Source organism: Columba livia, chromosome 4, assembly GCF_036013475.1.
Source record: "Columba livia isolate bColLiv1 breed racing homer chromosome 4, bColLiv1.pat.W.v2, whole genome shotgun sequence".
NCBI lineage: Eukaryota > Metazoa > Chordata > Aves > Columbiformes > Columbidae > Columba > Columba livia.
Genome location: NC_088605.1, coordinates 72004567 through 72024959, shown reverse-complemented (window position 1 = coordinate 72024959; position 20393 = coordinate 72004567). Strand labels below are relative to the sequence as shown.

General features: G+C 36.7%; 1 protein-coding gene across 2 annotated transcripts in view; it reads right to left on the bottom strand.

Moving 5' to 3' along the window:
- The window catches only part of PAPSS1 (3'-phosphoadenosine 5'-phosphosulfate synthase 1), a 38840-nt gene that overhangs the window by 13046 nt on the left and 5401 nt on the right, over positions 1-20393 (bottom strand). For both annotated transcript variants that reach the window (XM_005515224.4, XM_021282966.2), the window contains exons 2-9: positions 18539-18653; positions 15824-16059; positions 14343-14481; positions 12403-12521; positions 4928-5041; positions 2859-2970; positions 2095-2300; positions 956-1091 (exon numbers count right to left, since the gene is read on the bottom strand). In XM_005515224.4, coding sequence (XP_005515281.1) covers positions 956-1091; positions 2095-2300; positions 2859-2970; positions 4928-5041; positions 12403-12521; positions 14343-14481; positions 15824-16059; positions 18539-18653 — 1177 coding nt within the window. The remainder of the gene's footprint in view (positions 1-955; positions 1092-2094; positions 2301-2858; positions 2971-4927; positions 5042-12402; positions 12522-14342; positions 14482-15823; positions 16060-18538; positions 18654-20393) is intronic.

Here is a 20393-nt window from a genome sequence, read left to right as displayed (position 1 = left end):
TTATGTACAGTGAGAATAAATCAAGGCTAATTGCTATCCCAACTTATTACAAACCCTTTGACAAAAATCCCTTACACAACCAGAATTTCTCCCTTCTGCAAATTATGATGAACCAAGGTACCCTGCAAGACAGCAAAAATCACTAACTTCAAGGTTTCCAAGTAAGGAACCAATAAAATCTAGGGAACAGGTTTCTTTCAGGTATCAAATATATCCATTTAAGGGCTACATAAACCAAGAATGGTATCTGAAACCTGCAGATCCTGGAAGTACTGACCACGCTGAAAAAAGACAGGAGCTCGGGACCAATCTCAGTTCGCATTCTTGATATTAATCTCTTCCCTCACACTTAGAAGTGCTTAGGAGCTGCCTGCCATTCGCTGCTACAACGAAGGCAGTATGTTCTCTGCTTTATGACATTACTCAGCCTCTTATTTATCTGCCTGACATAACTGCTTTAGTGAGAAAAACTGTTTTGTTTCTTCTGCAATATAAAGCTAGCAGTTGGCTCACAATTTTTAACTGTGATGAATTCAACTTTGCACCAGTCTGCTTGCATTACTGTCATAAGCTTTGATCCCCAGAAGTAGCATGAAACAGAATTAAAAATAGAAGAGCATCAAAGCTCAGCACGCAACCATACCTCTCTGATTTTGGCCAAACCTGACAATTTTTAAGTCACATTCTACCACATTTTAACATTATCTTTTCTTGCATTAGGAAAACGTCTAGTGTGCATGGAAAGATAAAATTCAGAACTTCAGGCATTATCAGCTTCTCTTGTGTATTTAGGCAATGCAATGCCTGAGATGATAAAAATTAATACCAGTAAAAGGCAAAAAATGCCACCTAAGAGAACATTCAGAATCTTCATCCTTGAAACAATGCTAGCCCCTGTGGTATGGAGGCAGCAGGCACTTTGCAGGAAAAAACAGAAGAAGAAGAAATTACTCACCAGCATTCATTTCCTTGAATTTCTGCCTTAGTTCAGCTGGTGTGAGACGGTACTGATCAAGTCCATCATTCCAATAAATACGATCAAGGACCTGCAGATCTCCACCAACAAGCCAGTTCCCTTGCTCCATAACCATCTAACAAATGAAACGAAAATCCTTGTTAGGATTGGTTGTCAGCTTCTCCTGAGTATCTAGAGCATTGCTATGGGAGCACATCTTTACCAAAGGAAGAGATACAGGTTAACTTTGAGTCTCAAGTGAAACATCAATTAAAAAAAAAAAAAAAGAGAAAAGAAAAAGAAAAATTGATTACACATTAACAAAGAAGTAAAAAACCCATAGTTTTCACATATATATAACTACTAGCCACACAGATACTTTTAGAATACAAAGGCTTTCCCTTTTTAAGAGAAAGCTCGCAATTTGAAGTTTGTTTGATTTCTTTTTATCTGATTTTGTCACAGGTGTAAACAAAAAGATACTGTAAAGACAAACGTCAAAGGAACCATATTTGGGCTCTGCAGAGCTCCAATGCAACACTTACGTCAACTTGCAAAATGACACAGCAATGAAATGACCATGTTACAACTAGAATATTTCAGTCTGACATACACGTAAGGTCAAGATAATAAAACATACTGAACACAATGGATTGGAAACAACTCCCCAGAGAGTTAAACAATGAACTCTCCAGAAACAGGGCCTATTTCAAAAGCATCCAAATCAGGCAGTTCTCACATGCTCCACATGCAGGCAGAATAGAAGTTTTCTTGCCTTTACAATGCATACATCCGCTGATTAAGGAGCTTTGATGATCCATCTGGCTACACAGATGGATGTGTTTCCTAGGCACACTAGAGGGCAAAGTTCCCTCTTCTGTAGCACAGATTCTACAGTAAACTCTAAATTCATTTCATGTGTACATATTGACATTAGATTTTCACACTAAGTACAGACTATTCAACAGCCGCATAGAACAAAAAACCTCTCACGTTTGTTTCTGCTCAAATGTTTTAATTAGTTCTCAAAGTTGTTTTGCTATCGAAATACACCAGTCACATAAATCAACTTCACTTAATTTGCAGCTCCATAAACAGTACAGCTAAAAGGACTGGATTTTCGACTTTTAAACACATACCTTGATATAAGGATGTTCCTTGCATGTTGTTCCCCATTGCCTAGCACAGCGTTCCTCTTTCCTGTGCTCGTAGAATTCAGGATTACGGAGAATGGCCACACGGCGACCTTCATACACCAGTGCAATTGCTGTACACCCGTCCAGTCTTTCTTTGTCTTCTTGAGTAGCTGTTAGCACTATAGGCACTGACAGATTAATAACTCCCCCTGCAGAGTGAAGACAAAAAAAAAAGCACACCCTTATCCTCAGTAATGGTCATCAATGATATTATGAAAATCTACCCTCCTAACAAGTTACAGTGCAGGCTGTAAGTGTATCACACAGCACGTAGTTCAAGAATTATTTTAACAAGGGTTGTTCTTTCCTTCATTACTATTACGGAATGCTATTATGGACCAAATCTTTCAGCACACCAAGCTAAACAGCAATTAAATTGCAATTCTGAATTCTAAAATCAGTTTCTTCAAAACAAATTAGAAATGTGCATTTCAGGTTTAAATGTTCTTCAAAAATGAAAGCATTTGAAAAATAAAATTTGCAAAGGTAAAAAGACAGAACATTCAAACTCCGACATGATGGTAGGTGTAAAAAGAATAAAACCATCAAGTTTAAAACTGATTATTGTAATATCCTATTCTCTTCCCTCAGGTTGTGCGTGAGCCTGATAACATGTTATCACATCACCACTAAGAAGCTAAGCATCAACAATATTTTAGAAGTAGCATTTGTAAAACTGAGCAAATTAATCCTAAGTTTTAGCCTACCATCAAGGAGACAGTCAAAGTGGAGGCACTGCAGGTATTCTCTCTCTCTCATAAAACCGTTCAGGGGTGTTGCCCAACCTTCTGCTAGCACTTGCACCCACTGCATATCCACCTTGTAAAGAAATGGAGAAATAGAGCAGATGAAAGTTGCTGCTTAATGATTGACATCAGATATGAATCATAATAGATCATGATCTACCCATAAAATGCAGGACAGTATAAACAGAAAATTTCTCAGTACTACAGTTTTTAATCACAACCAATTCAATGATTCTACAAGTAAGAAAAAAAGAAACAAACAAACAACTGGTGCCTCACTGTTCATATTTTTGGCTATTTTCCAATCCCTACACTAGATCAAATTCCCATGTGTTAAAAACCCAAGCAACAAATAAACAAAATAACACACAACAAACTTTATTCCTAAATGTTTGATAAAGTTCATCTTAACAGGATTAGAGTCCCACTTGCATTTATTTTTTAACAAAGTAAGATAGCCAAGAAGTAAAAAAACCAAAACAAAACATAAAAACAACACATACCATTATCACAAAAATTATCAGAATTATGGGGATGAATACTAAGAGGTCTAATCTTAAAACAGATTAGATAGAAAGGTTTTATTGCAGAAACTAGTGAGACAATCCAGAAGTAACATTTTCTCGGGACTAGTACTTATTTTAGTTTAATAGGTATCAGCCTACAGGGAATTTCCTTCCTTAGCATTTAAACAGTCACATTACCACTTAGTGTGTGGCCTCTATTATTTCTGCATGTGTATTACTAAGACTTGGTCAAGTCCTTGACAAGGACAGACCGCTTGTGCAAGGTTCTTTTGCAAAGAGCATGACTAATTTTATTACACTGTTTAATTTATGCTGAGGCAAGTATGACACACATTTTCTTCCCAAGCTTACGTTATATACTTGCTTGATATTTAACAAACCATTGGCTGGGGATGGAGGGGGAAGGGATTTGTTCTTCTAAATAGAGAGCAATTTAGAACAGGATATTACATGAATTTAATAATGTTGACCTTAAATATTTATTTCTTATCAAAGCAATAACTAGTTTTACAGACACATATGTGAAAGGAATCTAGCAAGATGCAGTGGAAGGAAGTATTAACATTTGGTAGTAGCAGAGGGCTATGCAAATTTTAAAACTATTTACTTCAGTGCTTAGTATGTAATCTCAATCTTTCAAAGTCAAATTACACACTGCAAATGCTCAACTCTGAGCTTAGTCAGCTCCTAAATCAAACGTTTAGCTTAAAGGTCTAGTAATACTATCAAAAAGCTAGTGAAAGACCTCATACATTGCATCTGTGTTTAGGCCTAGTTCTTCAGAAAAAGATGATGAGGTAGAACAGAAACACAGCCAGAAGTAGCTTTGTCTAATTTATCTGAGTTGGAAAATAGTGCCTTTAACCAAAATAAGAAGAGTTGATCAAGTTCATCCATCCTTTTCCACTTCTTCTCTGCTGGAAGATAGAGAAGTAGCACGAAGATGTTCTAAACAGAAGAAAACCGAACCAAACACAAAACCAAAAATCTACCAAAGTAGACTTAAGTTTGTATCTGTTTGAGCCTAGTATCTAAGTTTACTATAGTTCAGCTGAAGGTTACCAACAAGGAGAATCAAGAAGCAGTAACTTATTTCCTTCATATTTCTAAGTCATTACATTTCAAAATGAAATGGTTTGTGTAAGTCAAGTAAAAAAGTAAATAAGTAATTCTTCTAGAAGCAACTGCTCATACAAGACATGTCAGGCATGGTTTAGTCCATGGATGGGGTGGGAGGGAGCCATGGGAGGAAGTCGCTGTAAATTTAATCTCTTGGGATAAACTAAGTAACATTATACCAGACATTTTTTGTGAAATTACCAAGATTCAACTTTTATCTCTAGTAAGTGATCAAAAAAACACAGATGCTGTGATTTCTCTCAAGAAAAGATGGAAAAAGTATATCAAGATACATTCCGTAACAGTACAGGTATTTTGACTATATCTACTTCTGCTGAGCAACTGTCTTTCAACTTTAGGAATAAGACAACTGAACACAAATACCTTATTTATTTCCAAGGTTAGCAGAGACTCAGCGTCAGTTTTAGCCAACTGTAGCTTGTTTTCCGGCACATAAAGCTCTTTCACCTCATAAGAGGCATCCACTGGTACAATGTCCTGTGTAACAGAAGCAGAACTTAATGTTTGGTCAGAATGCTTCCTGGACACTGAACATGTGGCCAAGAAGTAAAATTATGATGTTGCACTACACTGTAGCAAGAGTTCATTCATTTAGTAATCTTTACTCGTTTAAAAGGCAGCACTGTTCCAAGGTTATGATACATTGCTAGCCAAGGTGCTGGCTGCGTAACTAAAGCAAAACATTTTGACATTTTTTTCTAAACCTTAAGTACCCTATATAACATTTACCTAGGAAATATTTAACTATTAAATTAAGTGCAGTTTTCGTAATTTATTAATGCCTACATTACCTACAGCAGAATAGAAGGCTCTATGCTTTTATACTAGCTAAAGAAGGAAAAAAATTCAGACTGAGCATTTTTAAGTCATTCACTATACAACACACATTAGAAGTGGTAACACAGAGGTTAAAAAAAGTCTTCCTTCAACTGAAAGTGATAATACTGAAGTCCAAATTAAATGAACTACCTACAGTTAATGATATAACACCAGTGCCCTAATATATATACAAACACTTAGAACACTTAAATGTGAGTCCATATGTTCATATATACACACATATGCAATGAAAGAAAACCCAGTTTTATAACCAGAATACCTTAGAATATCTCTTTAAAGAGTCTCCTCTGATAAAGGATGGTGTAAAATGTCAAATTCCAGTCAAACGTTCCACTGATATTCAAACAAACCAACCAACCACCAAAAACCAACCAACAAACCACCACCACCAAAAAACCATACACATACGCACAAAAAAACCCACAGTGAAAAGCAGTTGATAGCTCTTTTTAAAACAGATTTTTCTACATTTTGGAAAATTTTGTAAAGTAATGCTTTACTTTTTTTTTTTTATTTCCCAAAAAAGTAGTTCGCCCTTACAACAAAGTATATACAGACCCATAACAAGAATAAAGAAATTATCTTTATTTTTCCAGCATATGCAGCCCAGAGTAAACAGATATGCCTGTAGGCAACACAAAGTTTGCCCAAGCATTCAAGCATTTATCAGACATTAAGCACTACCTCCACGGAAGGTAAGAAAAAGGGAGTGGGAGGATAAAAGCAAGAGGGAGATAAAATAACGGCAGGAGTAAAAAGGCACAGTGAGTCTCACCGGCTGTTACGTATTTTGTATCTCAAAAGACAAGAGAAAAACAAATTGAACTAGCACTTAGAAATTCTGTTTTATCAGAAAAAGCTCAATTGATAACATATCAGACATCATTAGGGAAGTTGATTTTACTGGACAGTAAGTTAGGCAAAATATGCCTTCTATTTTCTCTGCCTGAGCTGCGGCACACTCCTATCACGGCAATAAGCCCAGAATCAAATAAAGGTAATTCCTGCTGTAAAGAACAGCAGACCTTACAAGCAAAGTGCAATGACATTATACTGCTTCACAGATATTCCCCTCTGGACACTAGTTCATTACCATGCTAAAATGTCCCAATTTTACAAACCATCAAAAGCTTAAAATAAATGTACCGATTAAGAAGGTCTCTTCACATATTAACCTGGTTTTAGTGTCCCACTAACTGGCAAAACAATAGAGAAAACAAAGGTTTCATAATGCATTTTCTGTTAACGATTTACTTCACTATAAGGATGTAAAAAGCTTAAAGACAGTTCTAGCAACACTGAGTCATACATCCGGAGAATTTGTAGGATTAGTAAATCTATAACCCCTTGCAGACATAAAAATGGTATTTAAAGCAATATCTTAGATTTAATATTAAACAAACAAAAAATCCACACAAAACCAAAACCAACCAACCAACAAAACCCCACCAACAACACAGCAACAAGAGGAATGCATAGGTCTTTAAACTGTATGAATTTGAGGAAAATGCTAGCTTAGCAAGCCATCTAGTGACCACTTTACGGTAGTAACTTTACTCTAAGGTTCATTGTAATTACACAATATTCCTGAACATTTATTATTTCTCAAATGCATTCATATAAATAATGACAAAATAATTAAAAAAATAAACTAGATGCTTTCCAGGAATGTGCTTCCACAGGCTGCGGTGGTAGGTTTTTTGCTGAGGCCAACGTCCTCAACAGTCTCTTAAGAAAGGGCCATCAGGCAAGTTTCTGCTAAAAGGGCATTCAGAAGTGACATCCAATTTCAATCACTGAATGACTAGTCTCATAAGTTCATATTAATTGAAGTGTGAGGCCACTGAATTATTTAGATATGTAAAAAAAACAAAAATTTGCTTGACTATTATAATCACTGAAGTATTAGTACCTACAGCTTGCAGGGAAGTTCGTCAATACTTTGAGTATGGGGAAAACTGACAAGTACAACAACCATGATTTAAACAGAGGTACAATTTTCTGGACAGAGGGCTTTTTCTCTGCCCATCAGTTGTGCTCTATCACATCTTAAATTCACTTGAGCCATAGAAACCCTCCTCCGCTTGTGCCAACAAGCCAAATTTCTGAGCCCAGCCATTCACTGCTGTTTCTCTCAAATGTGTAAAGATGCGCTTTATACATTTGCTTGCATCTAAATAAGTCATGTTAGCTTAGATGGCACATCTGTTCTTTAATAACAACTCAAAAATTATACATGCTTTTTTAACAATTTGTGCTACCGAAATCTATTTCAATAACGTTCATTAGTATATTTTCAGAAGAAAACAACCACAACCAAAGCACACATACCTCAAAACCAGAAAATCCATAACTTAAAATACGGGAAATTCTGCTTACTTTCCTAAGCATGAGAAAAAAAAAAATATCAACATTTTACTGATGTGGGAATTACAGAAGTTTAATATACTGAGGTGTTTGGTTTTGAATTGTTTTTGTTGTTGTTTTTTTGTTTGTTTAATTATGCTTAAATGCTTATACTGCTTTCTGCTCACTCTTGCTTACCTCTTTATTCTTGTACCTTTAAATCTTCGCTATAACCGTATAAAACTAGTAGCACAACCTTGTGCATCCTTTACACAGCGCATGTCTATTTTTTTCCTCCAGCTTCTCACACAAAATAACTATCAGCCTTACCACAGGATCATGGAGAGGCCTCTGGAGATCATCTAGTCCAGCCGCCTGCTCAAAACTAGTCCGAGTACAGCAGGTTTTTCAAAAACTTGACCAACAAGTTTTGAATATCTCCAAGGATGGAGCACCCACAAACTCTCAGGGCAACTTGTCCTAATATCTGATCATCTTTAAGAGTGAAAGGTTTCATTCCCTTATGTCTCCTTTGAATTTCCCATATTTTATTTCATGTCTGTTGGCCCTCATCCTACCCCTGTACACCTCTGAGAAAAGTCTTCATTAGTCCTCTCTGTACCTTCCAATTGGGGTACCAGAAACAGCAACAAGACATCCTTTAGTCATCTCTTTCTTAGGCTGAACAAGTCCAGTCTCTCCCTGTACCGTGACACGCTCCAGCCCCTGACCATCCTGCTCAACTCACTCTAGTACATCAGTGTCTGTCATCTACCAGGTGAGGGAGAAGGGCACAAACTTGGATGTGGCATCCACATACAGTCTCACAAGTGCCCCATAAAACAGCAGGATTTCTTCTCTCCAACCTGCTGGCTATGCTCTTGCTATTACAGTACAGTATGCAGTTGGACTTCTTTGCTGCACAGGCACATGGTTTCATAATGCTTGTATCTTCCTTGTGTCTTAGGAAGAGAGATACTTTGTTTAGTTATCAAAAAGATTAGTTATTCCATATGTGAGCATATATCAAAGTTAAAAGGTAGGTATGCTGCAAGTTAATGTCATTGTACTGTATTTCATACAAACACTTAGTGCCAACATCATAAACCATTTTAAAAATCCCCATGGTCTGCACTTTGTCTTTTGAATCCCAGTTAGTCCCACCCAGTTACCTTTCGCTGTAGGTATTCGAGTGTCCAAACAAGTAACAGTTATATTCATATAAATTTTCTGCTCAAAATATTTTGAAAGCAGGAGGAGACAGGAAACAAAGTTTCACATGAAATAATGATTCAGTACCCAGCTACTAGCTGGATATAATCATGTCAAATAAACTCTACTGAGTGCCTAATTTACAGTCAAATAATGAAAAAAGTGGGCTGAACACCTGTAATGCCTTCTCTACACGAATGCCAGACATTAAAATACTAAGCTCCCATGTTTGCAAGTTTCTCAGTAAAAAAAAAAAATACTGAAAGATGTTTTAGAGCCTGCTATAATTCATGTTGATGAACAAGGTGATCACACAGAGTATTCCTTATCATGAAATGTTGGTAAGTGATAAGGAACTAGACAAGATTGAGAACTTTGCTCCAGAGAGAATAACTGTGTTGTTACAATGATAACTGTAGTATACTTAGAGGTGTAAAACACACAAACAAAAAACCCCACAGATATGCAGAACTGTAGAATCCATTTCTACACGTTTTCCAGGAACCACCAGCCTCAAAGAGAACAACCTTTTAAACCACAACAATGAAGAGCAACCCCTAATTTCTACTCTGCTCAAAATTCTCACTGCTCCAAAATACAGAATTTTAATACAACTGCAGGGAATTGTGTGAATATAGCTAAGAAATCAGTACCGTAACATATCATGAGGACCACCTTCCCAAATACAAGAATAGTGCTAAGCTTAGATAATAATTTGGCTGTAACTGTTGGGGGATGAGTGCGAGGCAGAAGAAGGGACAGGAAGTTTACACCTACACTCACAGTGGACTGATCTAAACAGCAGTGGAAGTAAGTGCATAACCAAATTCCTGTTCGGGGTGTGGTACTCACAGAGCTGTCACAAGCTGATATGACTTTTATACAAAGGTAGTTAAAATTTAAAGTTACCACTGGAAATGCAACTCTTTCCTTGTACGCTTTTGCACTTCCTTGACAATAAAGGTGGCATTCCTGAGCTATGACTTCTTCAGAAATTAGTGTCTGGTCTAAATATTTTGCAGTGGGCTAGATCAGCTCTTATTTGTTGGCAGGGAAAACAAGAACAAAAACAACGAAATATTTACAGCCAAACACTTGTCTGAGTTGTCTCGTCTGACTCCATTGGCAAATTTCAGCAGATTGAAAGCCAAATCTATCACGCTCAAAAGCTACACAAGCCTTCTGACTGAAAAAAAGTGTGCAAGCCCCGATTTGTACAGTACTGAAAGCAGTCGCGGAGTGGGAGGGCAGGGAGGAACTCTTCATATAATTCAGTCTAGGTAGCTTTAGGAGATACCAGTATCTTGCATTCTAGGTCCCTAAACAGAACTTCAAAGTATCTATTGTATTTACATGCAAAGAAACCAAACCAGGTGACACTCAAAACAAAGTTATACCACACAAGAACTTCTCAGATTCAATAGCTGCTTATTAGTCATATTTCTGTGTGGTTACCTCCCTTTCTCTTCCATAAAGGATTGAACATGTTTTTGGAAATGACGGATAAATTTGTTCCAGAGTTCTTTACAAATATTATGAAAAATTCTAAGCAGCAAAGAAATCTACCACCTATACAGAATATTTCAAATTCTTGTTTAATAAATATGTGGGTATACCTATCTATCTCAAAACACATTTATACAGTTCCAGCTGTCTTCTCCTTACTGCCATTATTGTCTAAATTAGTATAAAACCAGGTCTTGAAATTCAAGGATTAACAATACTTCAAGCAGACTTCTTCCAAAGTTTTTTACAGCTTTGAAACAAAATAAGCATTCTGAATTATTTTTAATGCTACTGGTTTACAGTCATTTTCTTTACTAATCACAATAGATTATTAAAGAACATAGACAGAGCTTATTCCAGTTAAAGGAAAGCTACAGAAAATATATTCTGAGTAAGATATCTTGACAGTCATGATACTGTTGCCTACAAAGAAAGAAAAAATAGTGCTAAAATGTGCCTTAAGCAAAGGACAGAGCAAAGCTGACTGGCCAGGAATCAGCATTCAGCACTGTGTACCAAGTGTACTAATGCAAGACTTTGGGAATCACTATCTTGGCACATGTGACATTGGTTTCCACAACTACGAAACATACTGAATTGTTCTGAGCAGGAGGTGCAGAGCCTCCCACAGTCAGAAACCGCTACCTCCCATTGGCAGGACTCCTACACAGCTCTCTCCTTTTCTCTTCCAAAAAATATTCAGATGAGTATTAGGGTAAAAACCTAAAATTCTGCTGTGGCTTTCTGCCCTGTCTTATCTCCTGAGCAACCTTGAGCAAGCAGTGATCTATTAACAGAGTTTTCTTGAAAATTTAGATACAAGAGACTGAATCTCTTCAGAGCTGTACTGGCATGGAGGATTAAAATCAACTCCATGCTGGCTAGCTACGTGAGAATGTCTTTTGCTTGTACCAACTTTAACAATTGGTAGACCTTTACTCAAGCTACTGCCTACACCCTAAACTTACAGAACATCTATCTCACAAAAACCATTAATAATTGTCTGCTAAGAGTATCTAAATTAAAACAATTGTCTGAGACGTCATCCCTCCACCTATTGACTATAGATAAGGATGTAAGGAGACATGTTTCTTCTACACAAAGATTAGCAAATTCTGGGGGTACTGTTTCAAGAGGATAAAGCCATCTCATTGCTGCCTTCACTTCTAGTAAGTTTCGGGTTCTCTGTCATTCTGTTTACTGTGGGTGGCTTTTTAAGGGTTTTTTTGTTTGTTTCTTTCCAAGTTTTTTTGTTTGGGGATTTCTTTTGTTTTGTTTTTGTTTCTTTGTTCCAGTTTTTTAGGTTGGGTAATGAGCTGAATCCCCTTATCAGCCAACAGGACAAGGCCTGGAGGCTTCAAAAGGGATGGTGTAGAAAGAAACCTACCTTGTCAGACCATTAACTCAACTCAGCCATATCAAGATCAGCTTCCTGAACTCGTTATTACACAATTGCAAGATTACTTTTACTACCACAAGAAAAACAGTGGTAACAATCGAAACCAGACTCAACCATGGCAGCTCCTACCTAAGTCAGGTCTAATTACTGTGTAACTGCTTGCCAGTCTCCTCACATGTGCAGCATATATTTGTATGCTTTAGAGACAAAGTACAAAGTTTCAGACTTACAAACACTAGCAAACAATTTGTAAGTCCACATTCATCACTGGTTCTGTAATAACTGAGACAGTGTTCTCTCCCTTCCAGTTACGATAATATAAATTATTTTTCCACCTGTCCAAATCTTCTTTCACTTAGAAATCAATGTTCAGGTTTAAAAAGGCAACATATAACAGAACAAATTTAAAACCTAGAATTTAAAGATGTGCAAGTGTTTAAACTCTTAAAAATTGTCTCCGCTTTTCCCAGCTAATACATTCGGATTGTAGGCACAAAAAAAAAAGTTATTACAACATATGTGCATTTCTGCTCACCCTCTCTTGAAGAAGTTCCACAACTTGTTGTATACAATCATTCACATCACAGGAATCAGTTTTCAGCACAAGCTCTGGGGATTCCGGTTTTTCATACTCAGAGTCAATCCCAGTAAAACCTACAGAGCATGAGACAAATCTTAAGTGACTTTTCCAAAAGATCGCTCCATTTTAGCATTGTTCACAGACATTTTTCTAGATATAAACCAACACAACAGGCAAGAGCACAGTTTTCACTTCCTTGATACAGGATTTCTTAGGGAAATCAACAGTTCTTTATCAGACCATCTGCTAATCCTACTACGTGACTACATCAAACTTCATACCTACCTTATTTTTGTTGATTAAGTGATTTGACTTATAATATTAAAAAGGAGCACTGGCAGAACTGTGCACATCAACCCAAAATTAGCCATCCATCAGCTGTCCATTATTAGCTGTGATTGTTGTTTCGGTTTTGTTTTTTTAACACAAAGCCTGATGTGGACTGAACAGCCTATATGTAAATTTACACTCATGCCACCATGCAGTACTCTGAAGAGTAAGGAATTACAACAGCTATTACATTAGCTTAAATAATATACCCCCCCTTAAGATAGCTGTAAATGTACAGTAGATGTGTGCGTTTATATAGTTATATATGTTATAGCTATTGTTACAGACTGTACAAGCTACCAGTAACACTTGTTCTGGCCTACTTAGCTAGCAATCTGCTTTGAAATCTCTAGAGAAGATTCGGACTAACCATGCATAAACAAGAAGAAAAAACGCGAGCCCAAAGGCAAAGCATCTAAGCTCTACAAGTCAGATCTGCAGCAGAAATTTCAGCTGAGATACAGGAACTGAACATCTGCACCCTCTACAATCGCAAATGCAATCATTGAAACTCGAGTTTTTCACTTCAGACTTCAGTACTCTCAAAATCAGTAGCTTAATTCCCCATCTAAGGAAAAGATCAGTTGCTGCAGTGGCCCATGTGATAAAGAAAGGCTGATATCTGTTCCAAAACCCATATATTTTGTAAGTATCTGATTACTGGAGAAGTGGGAGTAGGGGGCAAAGAAAGTGTCCTATTACCATCACCAGAGAAAAAGATAACAGTTGCTGACATTCCTTGTGAACAGGCAAGTTCATTTCATTTTCATCTTTCCTATGTCAGATAGCTCATAAGATACAGTCGCTTTTCCTGCTTCGATTCTGAGCAAACCTCAGTTCAGCCTTATTTATTCCTGGTCGCTACATGATCTGTTTGGTAGTACTAGAACTATCAAGCAACCAGTCACGTGGAATATCTTAGATTTCTTGAATTTTATATGACTTCTGATTAATGGCAAGTTCTTCATTACAGTATCCGCAAACTCAGCCCCTGAAACTTATTACTGTAAAAACTGCTTTGCTTAATACAGGTAAAAACTGCTATTGTCAACCTCTGCAAACTACAAGATAACACAAAGAAGCACTTGAAACAATACCTACAATGAGTTGTCATCTATTTAAACATTTTTTATTGCAGGCTGTACTTAAATCTCGATCTGAGGCTGGTGATAGGAAGTCATTTTCATGGGCACTAGCATAGAACACTAATTTCAAAACAAAAGTTAGTCTCTTGAAGTATTCTTAATGTTTTTTTACAGAAAGATGGTCTTTACAGAAAGATCATGCTTTATTTCTTGGAAGAAGTTAGTAACTCTTATTAATGCAATTCTTTATAGACCTTTTGATGTAAGGATAGTCAGTTTTGCCCTTTTACTGCGCTACGCATTTAACTAGTCAGTTGCACAAGCTAGAAGAGGATGGCAATTTTCTGCTTGTTCCTGTCTGCACTCTATGCTGTCTTTAAGGGTGGTACAGTGACAGACCTGACCGCAACCACTCAGGTGGAGTCAAATTACACAAATGTTTCACTTATGTAGAAAAGATGTGACTACATCTAGGTTCACCTTTAATTTCTCCAGCCCTGGCTTTCTTATAGAGTCCTTTAACATCTCTCTGCTCACAGACATGCAATGGAGCATCCACAAACACTTCAAAAAAAGGCAAACTTGCCCCTTCATGAATTCGTCTGGCATTATTGCGATCCTGAAAGGAAACAAAGGAAAACACTATAAGATTGCACCCCACATATTGTTTTTGTCTTTCTGCTTTCAAAGTTCATTTTAAAGAAGCTGACAGTAAAATGTAAACAAGTTTTCAAAATTTGAAAATATCAACATGATTGAATCAACTGATGCCCTGCAAGCTACATCAGTTTAGCTACAGTTCATGACATGGTAAAAGCTGACATCAATATCTGAGATATTTTACATTCTAAAAATACCCAAACAAACCCAGGCACAGAGTACAGAATTTTCTATACCTGCCTCTATCTTGGGAGTCACATCCCCAGCAGCTACATCTGCCTCGCTCACTAAAGTCAGAGGAGGCGCTACCTGCTGCTCCTGATATGATTACCCTGCTCTCCAGTGCACCAGATTTCTCTAAATTTGTTAATCTGACAAAACTTGTATACTCCAAATATTCTTTTATTTGGATAGCTTGCCAAACACTGAAACAAGCGGTGAATTGCATTTAAAGAACAAAAAACTTTCAAAAATTCCACTACAACCATCTCTTACTAAATATGGTCATTTTTCCTCATATCTAAAGACTTCTGTTTTACTGCAGGATCTTGAATGCCCCAAATCATTATCAGAAGAACTGTTTGTACCACTACAACTGACAAAGTAACACATTCCTATGCTGTGAAACATCTGAGCTACAGACCGTGGGTCATTCTTCAAGATACATGGTGTTCCCATATCCTTCCTTGTCTCCCATCGATGTTCTCATATGTAGATGAAAGATGTATTCACAAAACAATGTCAACATGGATTTAGGTTAATTTTCTATATTATCTAATGTCATGTTGTATACACAGCATGAAATAAATTTTAAAAGAACTACAGGCAATAAAACATCTTTTCCTTAATCCAATTGGTAAAATAACAGCTCACACCACTCATTCACTGAAGGAAAAGTTGCTTTTAAAAACAATTTAACTGAGTCTTCAGGTTAAGTGTATACCTAATCTTCATATTTATAAAGTACTGGAATCCACATAGATCAAAGAAGACACTGTAATTTTAAGAGTCTTTCTTGGAAGATCGTTTGGGTTTGTTCCTAACATTAAATTAATAATTTTGCCTAATAGACTGAACGACAGCTCCGGTTACAGGACTAATGTAAACTTTTTTAATATTTAAGATGAATGTTTCTGAAATTTGAGTAATGATCTCTAGAAAGTACAAATGCACAAATGCCATTAAAATTAACAAGAACGCATTTGATTCTGGCTCAGTTCAGCTAGGGGTACCTATAACTAAAATTCTGAGTGACAGTTTGTATTTTCACTACACTTTATCTAGAGGGTTTTCACATTTACCTGAGTATAAGGAGAGATGAAACTAGTAATGCACACCAAACCAGCATCTGCAAACAGTTTAGCAACCTCAGCAATACGACGAACATTTTCTTCTCTATCTTCGGGTGTGAAACCCAGATTCTTATTAAGGCCTTGGCGAATATTGTCACCATCCAGTGTGTAGCATGGAATGCCATGGCATACTAAATACTCCTCCAGTGCCATGCTCACTGTAGTCTTCCCAGCACCAGACAGACCTAGAATATTCAATAATATAAATACATATTATAAGCTTAGAAACAAGCTAGTGCAAATCATCATACAGGTACCTCTGCTGCTATGAAAAACCCAAAGTGACAGGCATCAGCAGCAATGCCTTTTGGTGACACTTACCTGCAATCTAAGCCAAGTGCTTTTTACATAAACAACAGGTATAGAGAGAGTAAGGCACCAAGTTAAGTGTGCAATTAAAAGCAGATAAAAGATTTTGGCCTTGAGAGCTTTGACTGGTTTCTCCTTCACTCAGTTTAATGTCCAGAAGATGAAGACCAGTTTACTGAAAACATGAGAATATGTGTAACCCAGGACAAGTCCTACTTAGGAAATTAAGCCAATACCTCTCTGTCCATCCGTCTCACAGAGTTCAGTATTGTTTGGCTCATACTCCAGAATCTCAAAAGATTTCTGACTAGTGAATAATGACCTATCAACATCTATGAAAATTACCTACAGTTTCTCAGACAACTCCAGTTTCTCAAGTCAATGCTTACATGTCTACTTTGACAAGAGCAACAGCTATACATTATGCAGCTGAATGTTATGACTTAGGCCAGAACCAGCTTCCAAAAGCTGATGTCCTGCTCTCTTGCCCTCTCTTCTCTCCATCTCACCTGTATTATTCCACCACCTCTGGTTCCTGTTAGCCAACTTAGTCTGCTAATCTTTCCCCTCCCCCCTCCTTTTTTTCTTTTTCTTTTCTTCCCTTTTTGTGTGTTGGGGGAAGGTTGTGTTAAGTTCATTGATGGAATCGTCTCAAGGTTGGGCTGGGCAAGAACTACAGCTTTTGTGAGGCAAAAGAAGGAAAGCAAGGTTGGAAACAGAACAGCCTTCTTTTGGTAGCACTTAAGCACACTCCCATCCTAGAAAATAGGCAGGGCAGTGCAAATTAAGATTTCAACAACTTCATAATTTACCTTGATGCAGTCTCTGACTTGTCATTTTCGTCCCTACATCTAGCTTGCTATTCACTCAAATGCTCTAGCTCTTCACAGATCACTTAATCTCTGACATGTAATGAAATGCAAAAGTTAAGGTTACACAACGAATTTTAAAAACAGCTTTTGAGCTGACAAGCCTTTAAAATAACTTACACTTTAAAGCTACATATTATTTTACACGTGAAAGTAATGCTTTTCCATACTTTTTATACACTCCTCAGGGTTTTTTTTTTTCACTAGGACCCTCTGACTCAACAGCACAAGACATTTGTTAGAATGTAGCTCTCAAAAAAATATTATCTTAAAAATGAAAAGTGATCCCTGAAATAACTTTCTATACACTCCCACCCCACAACTGCTGATGAGGTGAAAGAATCCTGAAAGGAGTATACTACTGTTTCAGCTTTTATTCTAAAACCTAGCAGAGTTTTGAAGACTCATGTTTGCATGGTTCTAGAATGGGTAGTATTGCTTACTTCAGTATGTGCAGTCCATTTCACTCCCTAAAATTAGGGCTCAAAAATCTTCAAAAACCTAGCCTCCCTGACATGCTCTTCTTAATACCTCACAGCCTTCTTTCTTTTCTGTATTCTAGCACCACCCTTCTTCATCACAAAAAGAAAAAAAAAAAGAAATTGGAAATTAAGATTAAATTTGTTTAATAAGAATGATGACTGGAAAATGTTGCAGTGCAGATAACTGAGAAAACATTTTTATCATGACCTTTTTCAAAAGGATATTAATGAATTACCAGGAGAAACAGAAAGGCAACCTACCAGATCATTCAAGCATTGAGACAAAGGCTGGAACTACATAACAGAAACACGGAGATAAAGGGCTCCATTCTTTACAAAATAACACGACAGCAAGCTATCGTATCAAATGTGTTTGGAATGGCTCTCAGCAAATTGTTATCAACTACCGCTTTACCTTTCACACACCTGAACACTAGTGGAAACAAATTTTACTTCATGTAATAGGTTTCTCTAATGCTCTGTGAAGATCTTTTGTATTGCAATACAAAATAATCTAATAGTTTACAAACTAACTAAATAACACATTGTTATATTTTTTACTTTCAGTTTTAACTAGACAAAACTCCAAAGGAAATACGTTAAAGCTTCCAGGAACCTTGTAAGACAGACCAAACAAATCCTCTCATAGTTATGAAATGAAGCTGTGCTCCAGAATTTAATTACCCCCTCTTAATTAGGTTTCATCTGTTAAAAGGTAAAAAGAACAGTAGAAAGAGCCAGAATAGGTTAAAACACACAAAAAAAACCCCATACACTCCAAAACTCACCTGGAATTCAGCAGTGGACAAATACACAATGGTCCTAAAGGACTGAACAAAACACATTCTCAAGTTATTACCTGTCCTAGAGCAATTTCTTGCTAGTCTACCTAAACATAGTAAGAAAATTGCATGAAGTTCTTAGATTCCACAGGGATTCAACTTTGCATGAAAAAAGGAGCTACAGCTAAGTAGCTTTTCAGAAGAGTAACTCAGTGACTTTACCTGTTAACCAGACTGTACATCCACGAAAACCACTTCTTGTTCCTACCACTTGGCCTCTCTTATTCCTACTGACATGATGAGCTTGATAGGTAACATTGGTTGCCCTCTGCATTCCCTGTAAAAGAAGAAGCTGATTAGGTCTTCAACTTCTGAAAGAGTGAGCTGAGAAAGCGTACTACAACTTATTCACAAGCACTAAGACAGAACAATGGAAGTAAAAATAATACTCAATCCATCAGCTGCAGCATAGATCAAAGGACACAAAGGAATTAGAAAAGCCACCCATAGCAAATCACATCCCTTGTGCTCCTTCTGTGAAACTTGGGATTGCCAGGTTAGCCAACTACTACTTTCAAACACAACTTATTTAAGAAAAATCAACTAGAAAAAATAGAGATGAACTGCTAGAGCTGATAGACTTGACTTCAAGTCATTTAAACCTAAGATTCTCTGTTCCTGAGATAAAGGTTTCTGTCATAAAGCAGCCAAACATTGGCTCATTTTTAACTCTTAAGAGGTCTTTTCATTGCAAACCATGCACATCTTGTCCAACTTTCGGTTCAGCAGACACACCTCCAAACATCTCTGCCTTTACCTATGGCATCTTCAGTCTCCAGAATTGAGACAGTTATCATATATTCTGAGTGTTTAAAGAAAACACTATCTCTAAGCAACTTACTAAAGAATTTATGTAAAAGATGGTATTTTTGTAATGTAATTTTAATTAAAACAAAGCCAGTTACAGAATTTCTTAAAACTATTTATTCATCATAACAAGCTGCTGTACAAATACCTTAATTAAGATGACACTGCTGTCAAACACCTTTCATAATATAAGGCAAGGGAACCTACAGGAAGATCAGTCTTAGCACTCCCTTAAGCTTTAACGGTATCTAGTTATACCAACTTTGTTCACAAAAGATCAACACCTTAAATAACCAGACAGAGCACTAACAATCAGAAGAGAAGGCCTAAAAACAAAAAAAAGGGGAGGTGGGAGGGATTATTGGTATACATAATGCTGCTTTGACTTCTCTTGCTTACAAACATATTGCAAGATATTTGCAGTACCTTCTCTTTCATCATTGTATGAAGGCTACCTGGAAAGTAATGCACTTATGACATCTAATAAAAAAGAAAGAAGGGAGGATATTCATCTATGGTGTACTAGCAGAAAGCTGTTCATAGTTTTAGATAGAGACAGCACAATGTAGGGTTAAGAGAAAAATGGTAACTCCTTATTGCTTCAAAAACTGCCACTACATTGTTCTTCTGTAGAAAAACACATCAAAAGTTTATCTACGACTTAGTTGGAAGGTATAAATTTGTGTGATTTTATGTCCCCACTTCTATACACAGCTGGGCTCATGGTTAATACAAACAGAAACTCAACGTAGGAACAAGTCTTCAGGTTTTTAAATGCAACTCCATAATTCAGTGGTGATAGCCCATCTAAAATTTGATGAAGACTGAATACAAACCCATAAGAAACTACCTGCAAAAAGGTTATAGCCACATAAAAGGAAGTTATACTTGCTGTTCATATTACGTTCAAATAATTCATCTCCTATAGTTTACACATAAAGTCAGTGTAATACAGCTAACTAAAACCAGAAGTCCAAGAGTCAAAAAAGTCAAGGAGCCTTTCTTATAGTAGAGACAATTTCACATGCTACAAACAACTGGAGATCTCAGCAAGCAAAAGCATAAATTGTGGAATTAAAAACAACAAAAAGAATTTAAGTGCTTAGCCTTCAATTAAAAGAAAGATATACTGTGCATAATGAACATACACAGCAATTCAAATGAATATATTAATAGCAACATTCTTTCTCATTAAATCCAGTTGTACTGT